This window comes from Choristoneura fumiferana, chromosome 26 (assembly GCF_025370935.1).
Source record: "Choristoneura fumiferana chromosome 26, NRCan_CFum_1, whole genome shotgun sequence".
Taxonomy (NCBI): domain Eukaryota; kingdom Metazoa; phylum Arthropoda; class Insecta; order Lepidoptera; family Tortricidae; genus Choristoneura; species Choristoneura fumiferana.
In genome coordinates this window covers 5,663,493-5,684,912 of record NC_133497.1, presented here as the reverse complement: position 1 = coordinate 5,684,912, position 21,420 = coordinate 5,663,493, and the positions used below count along the sequence as shown (strand labels likewise).

At 38.0% G+C, this 21,420-nt stretch overlaps 1 protein-coding gene across 3 annotated transcripts in view; it reads left to right on the top strand.

Annotated features, from left to right (window-relative positions):
* LOC141442933 (transferrin-like) overlaps positions 1–21,420 on the top strand; it is a 50,327-nt gene that overhangs the window by 16,392 nt on the left and 12,515 nt on the right. For 2 of the 3 annotated variants that reach the window (XM_074108123.1, XM_074108124.1), the window contains exons 5-6: positions 17,207–17,351; positions 19,640–19,824. In XM_074108123.1, coding sequence (XP_073964224.1) covers positions 17,207–17,351; positions 19,640–19,824 — 330 coding nt within the window. Of the gene's footprint in view, positions 1–15,055; positions 15,103–15,850; positions 15,999–17,206; positions 17,352–19,639; positions 19,825–21,420 lie in introns of those variants that run through there. The other variant, XM_074108125.1, reaches the window with a different exon arrangement.

The window sequence follows — 21,420 nt, the reverse complement described above, 5'->3', positions numbered from 1 at the left end:
CTGCGAAATGCGAAAAGAAAGAAAAATAAATAAAGAAAGGAAGGAAGGAAGAAAGAAAGAAAGGAAGGAAGAAAGGAATGAAGGAAGCAAGAAAGAAAGAAAGACAGGAAGGGAGAAAGGAAGGAAGGAGAAAGAAAAGAGAGAAGAAAGAAAGAAAGAACCCGTTTCCAAAAACAAAATGATTTGAGTAAAACTTGAAAGTGTTATAGTAGGTACTTTTTTTTCAATGTAGGTATATCACATCATACAAAACTAAATAAAAAAAACACGGTGTAAATTATACTGTCTCTATCTTTACCTTTCGATCCAAGCGCGATCCGGTGCTGTAATGTGGGTAAAACCGTGCATGGAGGTGCTTTTGCAGAATGCCTGCGCGCAAGCAGCAACCCCCTGCAACCCTCGCTCCGCGACCCGTCGGGGCCTCCGGGGCGGCGTCTGGTAAACTTCGTACATAGTTCCTTGGGATTAATATTCTGGTTAAGATATGAAAAATGTCCACTGTATCAACTTCTATGCCATCATCTGGTCCAAAATCAGTGCTATAAGTAGTTACCTTTAAAATACCTATCCAACGATACCCCACACAATAGGGTTGGATGAGAAAACAAAATCAACCCCACTGTCTAGGAGAGGTACGCTTATTTTTTTTAATTTTGTACCATTTTGTCGGCATGGTTGCTACATATATTCGTGCAAAATTACAGCTTTCTAGCACTGATAGTTTGACCGAAGCCGCGGACGGGCGGACAGACAGACAGACATGCCGAAACTATAAGGGTTCCATTTTCCCATTTTGGCTACGGAACTCTAAAAACACATCGAAATCGGTCCATCCATTTGAGATCTATGATGCCACAGACAGATACACAGACATTGCCGTCAAACTTATAATAACACTCCTCTTTTTCGTTGGGGATTAAAATAGTAGATTGTACAACAAAAGCATAAAACGAGTCATTTTACCCGAGACGTTCATGTAGCCACCCGAGCCGGTACGTTGAGGGGAAAATGGGTTTAATGCTTGAGTTTTACACTCTGCTTTTCATTTCACTTAATATTACAAATAAAACGGATACAAAATTCGGATCTATTGTCAAGAAGACATTAAGATCTAAGCGTAAGTTAATGATTATATCATGGACAGGGATATTTGGAAATAATTCCGATCCGCATTAGCGATCCTACTGTGTTATAGATTGTGTCTTAGGGCGGTAAACAAGGAATTACGTCTATTAGAAGCCCGAAGTCGAAGACTGAGGGCTTTAATGAGTCGATGTTCGTAATTCTAGTACCGCCCGTGCGACATACAATGTTTTTCATCACATTTGCGAGTAAAATTGTATATTTGTAAAAGAAAAACTAAGATTTTTCCAAAAATTGCCGATACCGCTGACTACGCTCTTGGCAGCGCCAGCCTCCGCGCCGCCCCACCCCACGTAGCATGTGCCCGACCTGCGCGCGCCGCGCTGCACCACACCATGCAGTATCACACTCATTTACCGACCTTGGGCTTCATGACATGAAAATTAGTACGCGCAATGACTCATTTACCGACCACGGGCTTCATGACAAGCACATTAAGGTCGAGGGTTTTATTTGGGGGTTGCAACCAAGGTAGCCTGCATGTTTCGACGCTGTTTACGAGCAAGTGTGATGAAAAAAATAAAGTTTTATTAAATACTTGTGATGTATAGATATCATTTAATAATATTGTAAATCTGTTTAAAAAAAATATACCTCGTTGAGTTTCTTGCCGGATTCTTCTCAACAGAGGTTTTTCCGAACCGGTGGTAGATTTTTTTTAACATGTAAGAGCATGAATGAGATTTTTTAGCATGAAACTGCTTGTTTTGTTATAGCTTAAATTGAATAAAGATATTTGGACTTTGACTTTGACTTCGATCGCGAGGAAATGAAATAGCAACAGTGGAAACAATTGTTCACTTACTATGTAGCTTTTATTTTTCATGCATTTCTATAATAATTATCATTATTTTTTTTAGATTTATTGATTTGACTAGCCGTTACCCGCGACTTTATCCGCGCAGAATTCGTCTATCGCTATCCCGCGGGAACTATGCAATTTTCCTATCGAATAAAAACTATCCGTATGCCAAATTTCATCTAAATCGGTTCAGTGTTTTAGACGAAATTAAGTACCAAACAATCAAACAAACACACATTTATAATATTAATGGGATTGATTGTTAGTTTTATAAAAAAATTAAAATAATTAAAAATATATATGTTGAAACTTCTTTCTTTGTGGCTGTTTACACCTGATTGCCTTTGTCTTACTTAGACGAAGATTTTACTTTATGCACTAGAGCATAAAAAGTCATTTTATATCGCCTAAATTTAGCATAAATACGAACTTTACGAGCATGAAAAGTGAATAAGCCTTTTGAATATTAAAATACGTAAAATACCTGTCTGCTCCAATATTGGCAGCAAACTACCAAAGTCATTGTTTATACTCATACCTACCTGGTAACAAATCTAGATTAACTAAAAACATACGTTGCTTACCGACCGCTACATGTTTTTTTACTTACTTTAAACGTTTTAATAACCCGATCATGCATCATGGCATGATGATAACTAAAATGTGGCGTTTTATAAATGAATGCCTGCAATACTTAATCTTACTTGGAATTACATTTGAAATTTACCACGAGCTTTGCGGTGAAGGAAAACATCGTGAGGAAACCTGCACAAACCTGTGAAGCAATTCAATGGTGTGTGTGAAGTTCCCAATCCGCACTGGGCCCGCGTGGGAACTATTGCCCAAGCCCTCTTGTTCTGAGAGGAGGCCTGCGCCCAGCAGTGGGACGTATATAGGCTGGGATGATGAATACTTAACCTGTCCTCTCCCAGAGGCACAAATTTGTGCCCAAATTCCTTTGATCCTGTTATCCTGGGAGATGACAGATTAATCAACGTTTTAATTTGTCATATTGCGACATGCGTCGGTGTCGCCCTCTATGGTGATGCCAGTCCCCGAACTGACAGAGTTTAGCCAATTTCCAATTTTTAGAAAGAAAGAAATACATTTATTCACAGTATTACTGAGTACGATAGTATAGATAGGAAGTAAGATAGTATAGATAGATAGATAGAATCTTTATTCAAAACAGCATACAAAGCTCAAAGTACAATAGTAAATATACAATAATACCTTTTAACTTAAAACTAGCACCAAAATAAAGAAGAAGAAAGAAAGAAAGAATTTATTTGAAATATAACAAGGTTACAATTTAGATTCATCGGCGGACTCCGCACTAGACTCTGGGCCTGTATCGCGGAGACCAGAGAATTTACAATTTACAGCAGTTACTTAAGTAATAGTTCACTAGTTTGTCGGCGAATCAGGTAACTGGTCTTCAGTTGTTTTTGACCCTATTTTGTTTTCAGACTCTGAATTCTCTAGAATATTATGATAAAAAATAACATACTTTTTATACAATATCTACCAAACCCACAATATTAAAAGAAAAATTGACAAACAATCGAATACTTGCATGCTTGCACGAGAACCTTTTAGTAACGGCTTCTAACTACATAACTATATATCTACGGCAAACATACTTAAAGTATGACGAATCAACCTGCAATAAAATGTTCTATGACGTAAATCGAATTCTAATAAACAGATAATGACCACAAAAGACATTGATATCGGCGTAAAAAAAGGAAACACTAGAAAAACACATTATTTTCTTCGAATATAATAGCGGAAACTATGTTTCATATGATCGTAAACAGTATTCTATACTAAATTCTTAAAACATAAGTTAAAGAAATTATCATGGAGACATTCAGTATAGAATACCTAATAATTTGTCAGATTAGGTGTAATATACAACGTAAAGTTTATTTTTCCGTGGTGTTTACGACGTTTTGAAATATAATTAACGAATATCCTTAACGTTACTAAGCCAATGATATCATACTGTTATCATTCGCAATGTAAATATGATTCCTAAGAACTTCTTAGAAACACGATTACGTTGATAAAATATATTTTTTACTACACTTTTTATGAACGAACAAACAGTTTTGGAATAATTCCTGGCGCGTGTATGGAAGTTGGCAATATCGAGGCGCGAATTATTTAAATGAGGGCTATCGCGTATGAATTCGCCACTAGAGGCGCTAGTGTAGCTCACGCAATACATGGCAGATACTGCAGTTAGATCAGAGACACTACAAGGGTCTCTTTGCAAGTCAAGTGGGAGTGTGTTTGTTGGAATACCCCACCAAAGTTACTAAAATTCAGACTCTGACTCAGAGATCTGATTATGACCCAATGAGGGCTATCGCGTATGAATTCGCCACTAGAGCCGCTAGTGTAGCGTGAGGTCTCCGAAATGTCAAATCTCATAGTTTTTGGGTGAGCTATACGAGGGTTTATTTATAATTAGAATAAGTTTGTGAATATTTTGCATTACCTGAAATTAATTATGGCAAATATGCGTTCCGGGGCAATGAATGTCTGTGTTTTGAGACAGTTTTTTCCTCCCATTTTTCCGAACAAAACGGGGACTATGCAACACTGTGGCATGCTCGATATTTTTATGGTACGGTTTTAAGTTGTATTAAATATGAATTTAATCTAAACTTTGTTTTCACGCCCGTAATAACAGACTTTGAAAGCCATACTTAAAGACCTCACGCAACAGTGCGCCATCTAGTGAGACAAAAAACGATAGCCCTCATTGTGTTAATACGAGTATACTACTAACTTAGAAAATTTTTAAAGCTCCCGCGACCATGGTTTCATTGTCTCACAACTAAAAGTTGGAAAACCCCCGACATTGTCACTTCAAAGTTGAATATCTTAAAAACGGCTGAACTGATTTTGATAAAACATGTCTAAGAACCATCGCTAGAAAACCTCCTTTCAAATAAAAAACCGCATTCATCTGTCGGTTCACCCGTTTAAGAGCTACGGTACCACAGACAGACAGACACACAGCGGTCAAACTTAAAACACCCCTTTTTTGCGTCAGGGGGTAAAAATCTTGTATCTGCGATCTGCGTCGTAAATTATTCAACGTCATAGGTTTCTGTCGCTCCAATGATGTTACCTCAATTATAAAGATTGTAAAACGAAAAATTGGCGACAATTTTCTTCTTAGTTGTATTTATAGATTTTCACTGCAAAACAATATTCGTGATATTAACAAACTGATAGAATTGAGTTAAAAAATGTCACGGCTACGCAGATAGACAGGAGGACAATGTAAATATGGCCAAGGTCAACATTAAGTTTTCATTAACAACCTTGTCGCTATTACTTCGCGTTGTAACTTTGTAAATCAGGCAGCCTGAAATTTTGGAGGGACTCAATAATAATACATCGCGGCTATTATATAGGGGCAAAAACATTTTTCAATTTGTCGTGTACGATTTTGGTGGGGGGTCATGTCCCCTGTGAACCCCCCCAAGACGGACCGCGCCTGATGTAAATTGTCCGAAGGTAGGTATACATACAGTGCTAAGGTTGAAATGCAGAGTGAAGATTGCTTCTTTGTATGTGTATAAGTTACTAAACCCTTCTTAAATGTATTTCCTAATATTATGTGTTTTGTTACATGAAATAAATGATTTGAATTTGAATTTAGGAATGGAAGTATCTTACGGAGTCAGTTTCTGAATAAATAATACTCATAGTATACCTAAGTCCTATTATAATTTACCATCAGCCAAATAAGTGGTCTATTAATTTTTGAACAAGTTCCTATCAAATGAATATGTCGCAAAGTCGAACTTTCAAGTTGACAGACACGTCATTGGTATTATTGTTTTGACTATATATTTGGCTGATAGTACCTAAGTACCTACTGTATTGCTGTGGATGCAAAAAATAGATAAAATGAGTCGGTCAAAACTAAGAAGTTCTTGCTAAGCCGCGGTCTCCATTCGAGATCTTTCATTTACTTGCATCATTTGCATCTAATTTTACGCTATCTCGACGACAAATGTTCTTATAACTAATGGACGTATCTGTTTGCCTACTTAATTCAGAAGTATAGGAACGTCTCAAGTTTGTTCTTGACTTTGTCGTAAAGAGCGAACTGTTTTTATCACGAGCACACTTAAATTTAGTATCTAATGAAGAACAGTATGAACCTAGTTCTTGTCATACTGTACTTCTTGATATGAACTACTTACCCGTTAAGTTAACCATTCAAAACGGAATCCCGGTTTTTCGTCTAAATTATGATTCCCAATAAATCCTTTTCCCAACTGTTTCATACTGACGATGAATGACCTGTTTACTGAAACTAAGTATATACTATTCAGGATATATTTCAGTACTACCCTTTAGGACCCGATAGGTTAGGTTAGTTTTATCAATTCTGAAGTCATTACTGTGTAAACATCGTTCGTCTATAATATGAAACAGTTGTAAAATAAATCATACTTATGGCAAAATGTTTTCAAAGAAAAATAAGAGAACTCTTTAAAGCAAATGAAGGCTACATTATTGGTTTAACTTTATTCAAATGTTCTGTTTGTTTGTTCAGGTAAAAATATTATAATGAATACTGTATTTCGACAAGTATTTCTAATACAAAACATACATTTAACTTCTTGATAGTAAAAATCTGAAAAAAAAAAATATTTTTATTAAATATAATGACCCGGATAACTCACGTCTTAAATCGAGTTTAGCTCGACATGTTTCGGGCTAATCCGTAGCCCTTCGTCTTCGTCGTTATATGAGTGAATCTCACGGTAGTTTCATGTTCAAAATGTATTTTTTTTACTTTATTTAACATTTTTTTGTAAGTATCTCCTAATTTGCTATCAAGTACACAGAATACTTTTATTTACACAATATTTACACCAACGATGTAATTTTTGGCGTCTGGAATTAAATAACATAATCCCACGGTATCGGGTTTAAAATCTCAAAACCTCAACCGCTGGTTTTAGAATCATGTGGCACGACTGTCTTTCATGCAACAACAGTGAAAACTGTAGTGGTTTTTTTGGAAATTTCATTAGGAATTTAGCAAAATCCCGGAATTTCAATTCACCTGCCGGATCCAAATTCAAATATTCAACAATCATCCAAGTTTTCATAATACCACGTTAAATATCTAAACATAGTCAATGACAGTTATAAAACGATTTCAGATCGCTAAACCGTAAAATATACCAAATAATCTCCACTATTGACTACGTCGCTTCCATCGATAAATTGTAGTAAATATTAGTATGTATTATCGTTGTTACAATTTTCGCCAACTGCACATATAGCTCGGTGCTAGATAACACGCCTTATCATCTATCGGTGATATTACATATATCACCTACATTTACCGTGAATTTCGAAATAGATAAGATAATATAGTCGTGCCCGGGCGTTTTAAATAAGCTTATAGTGGTCTCAACTATCAGTGGCTGTGGATGTAACCAGCCAAAATTCTGTAGAAAAATTGTGGACCTAAAAGTCCTAGTGAGTGCAAGTGAAATGGCATTGAAATTTACGTTTTTGTTGTCGGTTGTGCTGGCGTGTGTAGCAGCCCAGAGTACGTCATGTAAGTAACTATTCGTTACGTAACTATGTTTATCTTCAAGGTCTGATACTGTTGAATCAGGGCGACAGGACATAGTTACAATATAGTCCGGCTAAAACACCCCATTCACTAATAAATCTAGTTCTTTACATAGCATAAAACAAAGTCGCTCCCGTCTGTATCTGTGTTCACCAGCGGTTAGATCATTTTCACATGTATATTCGCGACCAAGAGTGTATCTCGTAGACTCAAAATGTAACCCATTTTTATTTACATAGACATTATTTAGTTTCTGAAAGGTCTAATTTATATGATGGATTATTTTGAGATAGTATATTTTTTGATTTGGGAGTGGATTGATATGTACTAATACCAACGACTAATACGTTGCCTCGGCTTCGGCAAGGAAGTTGAAAAAATGTGAAGTAACTACCTTCGTTTAAACAGAGATCTTGTGAAAAAAAAACTGTTCCCGTGCGAAGCCCGGGCGGATCGCTAGTACATTATAGTTTAGAGGTCGAAAGCTCGACCACTTACTTCAGATCTCTTTGTACAAACTTAAGTCTATGTTACTTGTAACACTTGTTTTTGAGTACAATAAACATTTTTTTTTATATATATTTTTATACCTAGGTAAAAAATGCGAAAGTGTGGGAGTATGTCGATGGTGGAAGTCTCAATTGACGTAAGGGACAAAATGCTACTTTTCAGGAGAGCGAAAAGAAGTTTTTGGTAATTTTCAAACCCCCACAGCATTGTTAATGTTTAACTTAGCAGGACGTTATAATTACGTAAAATCTTGAATTTTCTTGCTTTTCAACGTGAAACTATAGACATTTTCGTAAAAAGCTTAATAAGAAAAATAGCTGTCCCTTACGCCCGTGACATACGGGTGTCATAGCCCCTTACATCCATAAACCGTAAATAAATAAATAATGTAGTAACCGATGTTTGGTCTTATAGGACATTTTATATTTTATTTGCTACATATTTGGACGTAAGTTCCTGTAGAAAAATTAAAAAAAATAGTGAATTAACTCAAAGAACCACTTTAATTATTTAAAATAACGCGCAAAAGCCATAATTTTGCACGTCCCCTTAAAAAATATGTAATTTGTAACATTTTCTTTAAATGGACATTATAAGTTAAAAGTTAAATAAAACTCAAATAAATTTTATAACGTTTTAAACTTTCGTGATTCTCACTCATAAGTCAAAATACCACCAACGGGATTTATCCACGTTTCGGCAACATTGCAGTGGCCGTGGTCACGAGTGGACTGAAGTGTGGGGTGTCAAGTCTGCCTAGCAGCGCGAGTCCTTCGAACTACCCGCACTTGATCACTAATAGTACCAGCACTCGTATCACGACCTACTCGCAATTGGTGATTTTTATTTGTCACCCCATCACACCGACTCACAACACTCATCCCGACGTCGACACTTATTAATAACAGGATTCCATGAAGATGAAAGCTTATATCCATCGTCCCGGTTGACATTTTTATGCTTTTTTATTTCAACTGCTTCACGTACCATTCTTGAGTAGAAATGACGTTCCGTGGACAGAATTTTGGGATTGTGAAGCTCAATCCAGTGGTTTGGTCCTGACTCCAACAAATGCTCGGCTATGGCTGACTTGTTTGTTTATAGCTGAGAGGGTTAAGGAAGATATTGCAGCTGTTAAAAATCGCCAAGTAAATAAGTTTTTATCCCGGAAAATAGCATAGTTCCGGGGGGTAGCGATAAACGAACTGATGATGTTGTTGATGACGATGATGATGAAATGATTTTCACTACCACCACTGGCGTACTCACTCTGCTTGCTTGCATTATTGCTTACATCCTTGCTTGCATGCTTGCTTGCATGTTTGATTGCATGCTTGCTTGCACTATTTCTTGCACATTTGGGAGTATTCTTGCTTGATTTGTTGTTTGCATGCATGCTTGCCTTCTGGCTTCACGCTTGTTTGCATGCATGCTTGCACTATTTATGCTTCCTCTAACACACTGATTGCAGCTGTGAGGGAGTGGGACGCCAGCCCGCTTCATGAGCGCTGGAGGAGATACCATAGACCGGTCATCGCGGGATCGGGGTAACCCGCGATGTTCATCTAACCCAGGCCGATAAAATTGCATGTTTGTTGATTTGATTGACAAAATTACATGCTCACTTGCAAGCTTGCTTAGGTGGTTGCTTACATGCTTGCTTGCTTGCTTGCATGCTTTCTTGCACGCTTGCTTGCACTATTTCTTGCACATTTGGGAGTATGCTTGCTTGAGTTGTTGTTTCAATCACTACAAGTTCTAAAAACCATTTGTTTTGATGCCTCCTACGACCTAACATTAACAAGGTATTTTAATGAACTAAAAGAAGCAAGCAAGGTATTTTACTTTAAGTGCCCCTTACACCCATAAAGTAACCTCAATTTTTAAAATGTCTGTTTGTTACTGTCCCTTACGACTAACAATTTACTCTAGTTTTAGCTTTTGATGTCCCTTACGCCCATAAGAGTATTCCTTATTTTATAAGTTGCTGTTGTTTAATGCCCCTTACGACGTACCAATTACACCTTTTTTTTAAATGTCTGTTTGCTACTGCCCCTTACGACCGACAATTTACTCTAGCTCTTGCTTTTTATACCCCTTACGCCCATAAAAGTATTTATTATTTTATAAAATGCTGTTTTTTAATGTCCCTTACGACGTTTCGATTATACAATTTTTAACCCTCAACATACATAATTAATTATACAGGCCAATTATTATTATGTTTGCATCATCATCTCGGCCTATATACGTCCCACTGGTGGGCACAGGCTTCCTTTATTAGGATCTGTCAGGACAGCTTAAAATAAACAAAGTAGCTAAGAGAAATTTACCTCAACATCCTTGACTGAAATTCCATTACGGAAATGTTAGCTCGACGTCAAGCCATTAGGGGATCCATCAACTTAATCTTCTTTTTTTGTTTTGCTTTTGGCATCTTATAAAAAAATACGCGCGTTGACAAAGAACAAACGTAGGCAATCAAATACGTCCTCCGTGTTTGACGTGTCTGACACGACTGACCGAATGTGCAATGCGCAAACGCTCGGCGCGTGGAAAGTAGGTAGACGCGTTAGTATTTTGATGTTAGGTACAAGAAATAGGTACAGGCGGTAAGGTTACACCCAACAACTTCTTGCTTTTTTATCTTATTCGTTATAAAATGTTGGGGTGTAAAGGGCAATGAAACAATAATTGACCCATACGCCCTTTTATTATATTTGTTGGGTTTTTTTTTAACGACATGAGCCGAGTCGTAAAGGACATATGAGACTGCCACAGCCCCTTACGACCCAAATATTAAAAAAATAATACATTTACGCCATTTTTCAGCTCAAATATTTTATATCATATCCCTTAAGCTATTTTATTTTAAAATAATAAATGTTGATAACAGCAAAAGTAAGGGGCGTATCGTAACTTGAATACTACCAATCGACAGAGAAAAAAAAACTCTAATTTTCTATGTTTAAAAGTCATTTTCGGTATTTTGTCCCTTACGCCAATTGAGACTTCCACCATCGATGTGTTTACTGTCACGCTAAAAAGGATAACAAAGGGATTGTGAAAAATGAAGGAGGCTATAATCAGGATTGGATGGACTATAATGGTTGTTGATTCTTTCATTCTGCAGGGGCATTGGCATTTAGGTACATCATGGAAGTGATCGGACCGACTGGACGTTGTTGAGCAGCGATATATTTATAAGCAAGTGTTCATAGAAACCGATAATTAGATAAACTATAGCAAATAAATCAAACTTAGATACACGCATTCTACCAGTTTAGGATTGTATTACCTATGTACATTGTTTCATTAAATATGAGTGAGTCTCACATTAGTTACATAAAAAACATACACACACACTACCACACAAGCTTGTTCAGCCATCCGAGAAAGTGCTGATACAAAGCTTAAATCATTTGTCACAGATGCAAAGGTCGTTGATGGCTTACTACTCATTTTCTACTGCATTCAGATTTTAGGTCACGTGCTGACTCCATTAAAATTAGGGAAGGGTCACTGATAAAGGTCGATAAAGATTACTGGTTTATCGATGACGATTGATAACATTACGGTTCCACTGATTAATTGTCTTTGATGCACCGATCAAATGCAGCTAATATTCTTCTTGACTTTTCGCAATATGACTAGTTTCTCTTTGAGCTGCCATCATTGTCAAATCAGCCGTAGGTCTTCCATTGTTGGACATAGGCCTCCCCATATACCTCCAGTTGCTTCAATTAGAAGTGGCCTGCATCCACCAGGAGCCTGCGGTTTTAACCAAGTCATCCGTCCTTTGGTGGACGTGCTACGCTGCGCTAGCTGATCCGCGGTCTCCACTCGAGAACTTTTCGGCCCCAACCGCCATCTGTTCTCCGTGCTATATGGCCTGCCCATTGTGTCTTCAACAAACTAATTTTCTAATTCTGTGATCTTTCCCAAACTGAGGTTGTAAGGGTAATCTCTGCATCTATTAAACCGATTTAGATGAAATTCGGTATACCGATAGATTGAGTCCTGGGAAATTGCATAGTTCCCGCGGGATAGCGATAAACGAAGTCTACGCGGGTGGAGCCGCGAGCAATAGCTACAAATCGATTTATAAAATCTTTCCGTTGTACCTGACTCATTTCTTCGGTATAAGTGACAGGAAACTGATAGCGGGTTGAAACGCTTGTAGGACTACCTAAAGTACAATTCAATAGAATCTGTCAATTTTCTACATATTTAAGACACCCTATCGTGGGCACACTTGATTATATATGTCCCTGTTGTTGCAATTATCATCTAAAAGGAATCAAAAAAGAATAATAATCACATCACAAAGCCTTAGGCAGCCCGTTGTTTATATTAGTAGGCTGGAAGTGTCTACAAGATTGTCAGATTCTATTGAATTGTACTTTAGATGCCGTTAATAGTTGGAAACCAGCATTGGTCTTCCGCCGGGCCACAGAAGTGAAATCACGGAAGACCGCACAAAACAGACACACAATTCCCTTCGCCTTCGCCTCACCTCTTCCGCCTCTTCCCTGCTCTTCTTCTCTTCCTTCCTTTCTTTTTCTTTTCTTCTTTCTTCTTCTCTTCTTTCGCCTTTGTACATCTCTTTCTCTTGTTAACAGTTATTTTCATATGTTTTATGTACAATAAAGAATTATACGATACAATAGGTACAATACAAATAGTGGAATATGGATCCTGTTCATAAAATCTAGGAAATATCAGCCATGTGTCATTTTCTCGGAAGTTTCACACTGTTGAGGTTATGTGTCTGAATCAGAGACCGCGCCTCGCTCAATAAATGGAGGTATCGGCGGCCGACTGCTTATCGAAGCTGATATGGTATCAGTACTGATGGTCGGCGATCGGAAAAGCTTTTGAGGACAACAGACACATTTTATATGGTTAACATATTTGAATATCAAAAGTTAAAATACCTACGGGTAAAATATCGAAAATTAAAATATCGACTGTATAGAAATATCGAAAGTTAAAATAGCGCAAGTTTATATTGTCGAATGGTTAGATAACCTACGTCCAATATATAAAAATATATTTATCTACAAAAGTGACATCGAAAGATAAAATATTGAAGTCCAAAATATCGATGTAGGTACGACAGTTGAGGCGATTCGCGCCTTGACGCAATACTAATCTAACCTAACCTATTGAACATGAATTACTAAAAATATTTGGTTCGGTTAAGTTAGAACTGCGACCACAACAACGCACGAGCCGAGCGAGCGAAGCGAGCGTGCCGCGGCAGCGGCCGGCGAGTGCTAAAAATGACTAGATTATTTAAAATAAATTCTATTAAGTGTCAAGGGCAGACCTCTTGAGGGAGGTTTGACCTTAAAGGGCCTAGTAAGTTATTCTTGAGTAAACAATAAGACTTTTTTAACAATTTTTTTAATTTAAAAATTGAACACAAAAAAATAACAGGCCTATTTGACAAATTAAAAGTGAAAAGTATCACGAGATCTCAGGTAGTAAGTTCAAGCGATTTATTGAGAGGTGGTTCTGATTATTCGGTCTATCTGGCCTACACTTCCCTGGGTCGGAGAGAGAACCCGGAGCGAGAGGCTGGCCACAGCAGGGGGCCTGGTCAGCTGAGTGGTCGTCGGTGCCGAGGTCAAAAGGGGCCTTAGGGGGCAGGACGAGCAGCCTGGACAAGTGTTCCACGCCGGAACGATCGGGTCTTGGACGAGCCAGGAAGGATGTGCAGTACTCCGGAAGTTTCAGGCCGTCAGGGCTTAGTGTCAGGTTAGGGCGTTAAACCAATTCCTGAGCCGTGAGAGCTGTAGCCGAACGGAGCTTTGAAGTTGTTAGCCGTGCAGAGCGGAGAAAGCTGTAGGCCGTACGGAGCTTGTAAGCCGTACGAAGGTTGTAAGCCGTACAAAGGTGTGGAAGTTGAAGCCGTCGGAGGTGCCCTGTAAATAAGGTGGTGATATGTGATCCAGTGCTGGATGTTTCCAGTCACTCCTCTGCAGCGATGCACCAACTCTTAGGGCGAGCTGAATTGCAGTGAGTGGCAAAGACAATCATACGGAGTTACAGGCAGGCAAAGGAAAGTGATTCTAGTTTTATATAATTATTTTAAAAAAAACAAAAGGTAAAATAAATAGCCTAAGTGACCGTTAAAATTTGAAATACAACAGTTCACTAAATAACTTAGAAGATTACATTTGAAATTAACGTTACTTAGCTGAGTTTGAATTTATTTTACCACCGTACGCATCCGTTGCATAAAAAGTAATTAAGCATTAACATTAGGTCTGAGTTTATAACAACGGATGAGAGTTTGTGTTAAAATATTAAGTATAAGAAATGTTTGAAATAAAGATTCCCTGGCCAGGGAAGCCTTCAGTTCAATTACACAAAGTTAAATTATAAAGAAAATAATTTAATAAATATACACAGAAAACACAAGAGTTAAATATCGGAAAACTTAATCAAGTCTGGGCGTATGGAGCTTTCGAGGGAGCTGTTTAGTGTAGTGTAGCTGTTGAATGTGTGTTTCCAGCTGTGCTTCAGCTTTTTAAGGGCGAGATATTACATTAGAATTCCCCCGGTCACAGCTGGATCGACAGCACCCCCCTAGGCCGACAAAAGGTCAAGGGTGAGTTGATTATAGATATATTTAGTCGTACAAACTCGTGTAGTAAATGAGTGTAATAAATGCCTACTTTTATAAAAATAATAAGTAAATAATAAATAAATATTAAATACATATTATTACGTAATAAATGAATCAAGTGAAAACTACGGTGGCGACCTCTAGAGTTCGTCCGTCATTTCTGCTCAGAGATCCCTCGATGCGCGCCATCTAGCTTACACAGCTAACTAAGATGTCAGCGATCGCCTATGTGCATTGTGACATAAGATAAACTGAGTAATGCAGCTGGCAGCGGCATGTCGATATTTTAATTCGACATTCAAATATGAGCATTTACAACTTAGATGATTGGCTGCAGAGTACTGACCATCGCGTCGTGGCCACCAATCGACAGCACCCGACAAGGTTCGTTCACAAGATGCAACCTCTTTGGCACAATCTAATAGATTAAACAGGCTTGGGCATGCAATCCCTACGTGGCCCCGTGAAAGTACGAAACAAAACATTTTTATTCGTGCCGACAACGGCTTAGGAAAAAATATGCTAAAAAGTTTCATATAAAATAAACATGACATTCAAAAATCAGCAAAAGACTGCCGGTCTTGCGAACAGCGCTGATCTTCTTTGGGACCATCTGGTCATCAGTGCAGGTACCTTGTGCAAGGTAGCCCGGATTGTACCACTATCTTGCTCGCTAACCTGCCGTGAATCAGCTGTGCTTGCACTGTTGTGTTTCGGCGTGGAGCGTAAGACAGCCGGTGAAATTACTGGCACTTGAGTATCCCATCTTAGGCCTCTAGGTTGGCAACGCATCTACAATACCCCTGGTGTTGCAGATGTTTATGGGCGGTGGTGATCTCTTACCACCAGGAGACCACTTCCTCGTTTGCCAACCAGTCTACTAAAAATAAAAAAGTGTGAACTAGGAACTTTACGAACACCATTGGATTGCTTCGCTGCAGGCTGCTTCCAACTGAATCAACAGGCGGTCTATTCCGTGGCCTATGGCAACACTAGGCGTGCTACGGCTGATGTCATGATACTTAATCCGGGCGCAGTGATCCAAAGTGTTGGCCTCCACAGACTACTCCATGCTTTACGATCTTAATCCAGCTCTTGCCAGCCTTTGACACTGTGATGATGATGATTCCAGACCCTGTGTCCTTCGAGGCAGTCGCGGTAGTACCCAACTCGCACTCCGGTGGCCTGCAAGCGCTCCGTGGGGCAAGTACTGCCACCCTGGACTGGGCGAGCCTACCTTGCGCTGGTCACCTCGCGTTGAGAAGGCCCTGGAAGTCGCGGTACGTATTTTTGGACAAATTACGAGTATTAGAAGAAGCAGGAGTTAGAAGTTGAATGATGTGACTAAAAGCGTGTGTGTACATCTATTTTACAAGCTTTAATTAATAAATTTATTAGATATATTGTATTGTATTGTATTGTATTGTAAAACTCTTTATTGTACATAAACACATGAAAATAACATAACACAGGATAATAAGATGTACAAAGGCGAACTTATCCCTTAAAGGGATCTCTTCCAGTTAACCTTTTAACGATTGACAGGATATCAGACACAAGAGTAGACACTACAAGTACAATGAAAAGGTAAAGAACCGAAATTTAAATTAACTCAAAAAAAAACATTTCAAATACACATACATATATAAGTACAACAAACTAATACATAATAATGAAGTCAATAAACTAATACATATCAAGACAAATAAACTACATGCAAAATACATATATACATATACACCGCATATACACAAAACAGAACATACAACACTGCCTCCTTTAAGAATTTACGATGAACTGTCAAGCCAGTGCGCCCTTAAGCCCTTATATTAATTACTGTACATTCATAATAACAAAGAAAACTATAACCTAGTCAAATAGCTCGCCCTCGCCTTTCCCGCCCCAAAGGTGCCCATAACGCTCGCGGCATTTCCACGTTAGATAGCTATGGACAGCCTTTGCACCAGAAATGACTCGGAGCAAGGGCCTCCCCTTTTTGCCTGAGTCGACGGCCCAAATCACCTACAAAACGCTTTGCATCCGCCCACCAGCAGCCCGCCGACTCCACCGCCACGGGTACGAATATATACCCCGAACCCAATGGGGCATACTTCTCCCGCTTCACAGTCGCCTGAGATTCGGCCGCTGCTCCCGCCGCTCGTGTAGTGCGGCCGAGATGGGAGCTTTAATTTAACTTGAAATGTATATTTGTATGTAGGTATGTATGTATGCGCAGGTCAAATCTTGCAATTTAAATTCGACCATCTTCCAGTGGTTGGATTCATTTGTTGGGCGTATTTATGTAAATCTGGTGACAATACAACAATCTGGTTGTGATATCCTAGAGGTTCGGCCAGGATCATCTCCACAGGACGGAACTCCTCAACGGTTAATGGCATCGACTTGATAAACTTATTTCATTAGATGTTGTTATGTTTTCCGTACAAATGGTTACGAACTAGTTTTTTACCGTTTCTCTTCGTTCCAGGCCGCCGGTACCGACCGCTGCCCCGATGCAGACATCAACCACAAAACAGCTGAGGAGATGGAGGCTTCCACGCTGAGCCAGTTCTTCGGGGAGTCCTGCAGGCCTGGTGCTTGGAGCGCGAACGCCACTCATGACGCAGAACTTAGTAAGTGACAATCTGAAGAGTTACTTGACATTGATTTATTCACTGAACGAGCGTGAAATATTTGATAATGATAAATATATTTTTCACCTCAGGACCTCAAACAGGCAGGTTTTGCTATGAGAAATCAGTGAGCAAAATCGCATTTTGCTCACTCGGTGAGACAAAGTAACTTTTTAATTATTTTTTTAAAATGCTGAGTACAGTGTTGGGTCTACTCACTGAATTCAAAATATTTTAACCAAAGAGGATTTGAACTTTACTTTGATCTGTCATAATTTCACTACAACACGAAAAAAGCGAGAGATATGATCAAATGTGTTGATTACAATCTTAAATTAAATTTTTGGTATTAAAAATATATAGATAAGTACCTAATAAATTACATGACAACGCAATATTTCCAAAATGTAAATTTTCCCGATCTTTTAATAAAGTATGCAACCTCGTTGCACGAAAGCCGCTTCTCTTGTTTTTTTTTATAAAAGAATTCCGTGTACTTCCTCTACAGTTGTAATAAATATTTGTTAAATTGAATGAATTTGTAACAAATCTATTTATTTATTTATTCGGTTTTACGAGATGACCGTAAAAGTAACAAAAAATTTGGAATTGAAATAAAAAATACAAAAAGATTCCAAAAAACCCATCTTAAATCTATTTATGTTTATGTAATATATGATTTAATTTGTAAATCTTAATAAAATTCATATTTAAAGGTTTAATAACATTTATAATAAATTATACGTTTATTGTTCAACCTTTTTAATGACCCCAAGATAAGGCTTTTTGCAGTATTGATTTTGCAGTATGAATGCATGTTATGAGTATGAGATTTGTATTGTATCTACTGGAAACTTTTTTATGGTTTAAATGTTATTATTATATTTGTTTCTTAATAATCGGATTCTATTTAAAAAAAATGTGTTTGTTTTGTAAACAGGTAGGTATATGTGATCTTATTCTCATGTTACATTTAAATTATTTTCTCACTGCTGAGGTGAAAAATTGTATGTGTCACACGAGACCAAAGTTATTTTGCATCTCGTGTATTTGAATCCCTTGTTGCTCTCAGGATTCTAACCTAGAATCACTCGCTGACGCTCGTGATTCAATTATAGAATCCTTCGCTTACTCGGGATTCAAAATCAACACTCGCAACAAAAAACAACTTTGCTCTCTTGTTGCACAAATAACTATTATGTCAAACCTCAGAGCTCATAGAAATTTGTTAATACGAGTATATAAATGTGTCGGTGGAAAAACTAGTTACAGTTATCGCGGATGTGCTGTGATAATTTTGTTTTGAATACATAAGTGAATTCAAACTTTTTAAGGCTGTGGGTAATCCATACTAATATTATAAATGCGAAAGTGTGTATGTGTTTGTATGTTTGTGTGTATGTTTCGACGCGAGCGATGGATCGACATGATTTTATAGAGATAGTTTATGGGCCAGAGAGTGACATAGGCTACTTTTTATCCCGGACAAATGCACAGTTCCCGAGGGAACAGCGCGCGATATCCGGATTCCACGCGGGCGAAGCCGCGGGCAAAAGCTAGTTTATTATAAAGCTGTGCAACCTCATACGTAAACATTTTCTTCCCTAACTTGGTTCTATCTAGTCTTCGGTAGTACCAAAAAGACTGCGCGACGGTAGATCGTTTACCTAGTTATTATTTTTCAACTTTGTGAAGGATAGATTGTATGTAGTTAGTAGTTGTTTAATATTTTCCAAACAAGAATGCATGAGTTAAAAATGTACAATTGTTTTAAGCTCATTAGTTTAGTTTATTTATATATTAGTTTAGTAGGTGTTAAGTACTCATCATCATCATCATCATCATCATCGGCCTTATCTTAGTCCACTGCTGGACATAGGCCTCTCCAGTCGCACGCCACTGAGCACGATCCTCGACCAGTCTCATCCAGTTCTTGCCAACTAACCTGCGAAGATCATCGCTCCACCTAGTCTGAGGGCGCCTTACGCCACGCTTGCCGATTCGCGTCAAGTAGTGATAGTGGAAAAATATTTATTATTTTATTTGATTGATTAGAAGGCCGCGTCCGTACCTGGCAGTACTGTAGGAGTATACTGAGGAGGGTGTTAGCGCTGCTTGGCGTCGCTCCTCGGGGCTGGCGCCAGCAGCATATACTGACGCCGATGCCTATTGTCACAAATTATAAAATTGTATTTTGTATGAAATGTTATTTAATGTGTTTTGTGGCAACAAATGTTTTTCATTCTTTTCTTTTTCTTTGTTTTCATTGTAAAACCATGTTTCCCCAGAGCGACAGTTCCCGAACCTCTGCGCGCTCTGCGGCCCCAACTCCCAGTGCGACTACACCATCGAGATGGGTGTTAACATCGCCGGAGTCAACAACAACAACGCTCACATCAAAGCCCTGGAGTGCTTGAGGACCGGAGGCTCCGTGGCGTACGTCGCGTGGCAGCATGCTAAGGAGTTCTTTATCGTAAGTATCATTTATTTATGATTATTTATTTATTTATACTCGTATATAAACCAATTAAAAAGTAAATCATTATTGATGCGTGATGCAACAGACCTCGCTTTTAAACATCCGTTTCCGCTTCTGTTTCTGCAACTTTTATAACGGAAATATAATCGGAAGTTTACGACGGTTGAGTGACAGTTGAGACTCTCAATTACTTTCCATAAAATATCACTTACCATTACTAAATTTTCAATATTAATAAAATTTTAATGTGCAATTTTTTCTATTGTGTATTTCTCTATTTTAAATCATGGAGTATCACCACAGTATCTGTTCATATTTCTCTCTGTCCATTGTCCAATGTCCATTGCTATTGGTGTTCGGGCGAATCTATCCATACTAATATTATTAATGCAGAAGTAACTCTGTCTGTCTGTCTGTCTGTCTGTCTGTTACGCTTTCACGCAAAAACCGCTGAACCGATTTGGATGAAATTTGGTACAGAGATAGAATAGACCATGGGAAAGAACATAGGCTATCTTTTATTGCGAAAAAAAGGCTTTAAGGGGTTGAGATGGGGGGTGAAAGTTTATATGGTGGAAGTTCGTCGCTGTTGGAAATAAAACCATGAAACTTGGCATTTAGGCACTTATTAAGAAATAAGTCGGTATGTGTTTTAGCTTTTTTGAAAATTCGACCTGTAAGGGGATGAAATAGGGGATGAAAGCTCATATAGAAGGTCGTCATTATCGAGAGATAAATCGATGTTTCTTTATGAAACTTGGTATTTGGGCACGTGATAAGAGATAAATAATTGTTCGAGCGTTTTTTAAAATCTTCTTCTTCTTAAACGGTTAAAATCGACTCGAACTCGCGCGTCAAGGGTTCCGTGCATAGGTATTTATGAATATCAAGTGTTAGCAGAGCCAAGCTCATAAGCAAAATGTACGCAATGTGGGGTCATTTTACATGGCTTATTAACATAGACAGTCAGACATGACAAATTATGATTTTCAGATTTTTCTTACTTATTTTGCTATAAAGGGAATAAAATTTGCTATAAGAACTTCCTTTATACAAAATTCAAGTTTCTAGGACAGCCGAAAGTACCCTATAACTTTTTTTGAGTTTAGGGTTTTAATTTCAACTCGATAAATACTCCGCACGTTTACGGATAAAGGGTCTTGACAGACAGACGACGGACGGACAGCAAAGTCATCCTATAAGAGTTCCATTTTTTTTCTTTTGAGGTACGGAACCCTAAAAAACATTTGTTCCGGCTCTTTTCAAATTTCGACATTTTTCATACCTACTTGAAAATATGGGGATGAAAGTTCGTAAGGAATTCCAAACAAATTTACTATAAGTATAGAAATATGTGTAGCAATGCTTAGTAAGAATGCCGTCTTAATATAATCCTACCCTCCTAACTTACAATACAAGACGTAAGATGTCAAGAGCTCACTATGAAGAATTAGTCCTTTTGTGTGGCAGGGTAGAATACTTATGTTTTTACCAAATAATGGAAGACCAAAAAAAATAGTTTAGATATAAAGCAATGTATTAAAATAGGTTATTTTCAGTAAACCGTAGAAGTTTCTATGTGCTATTACT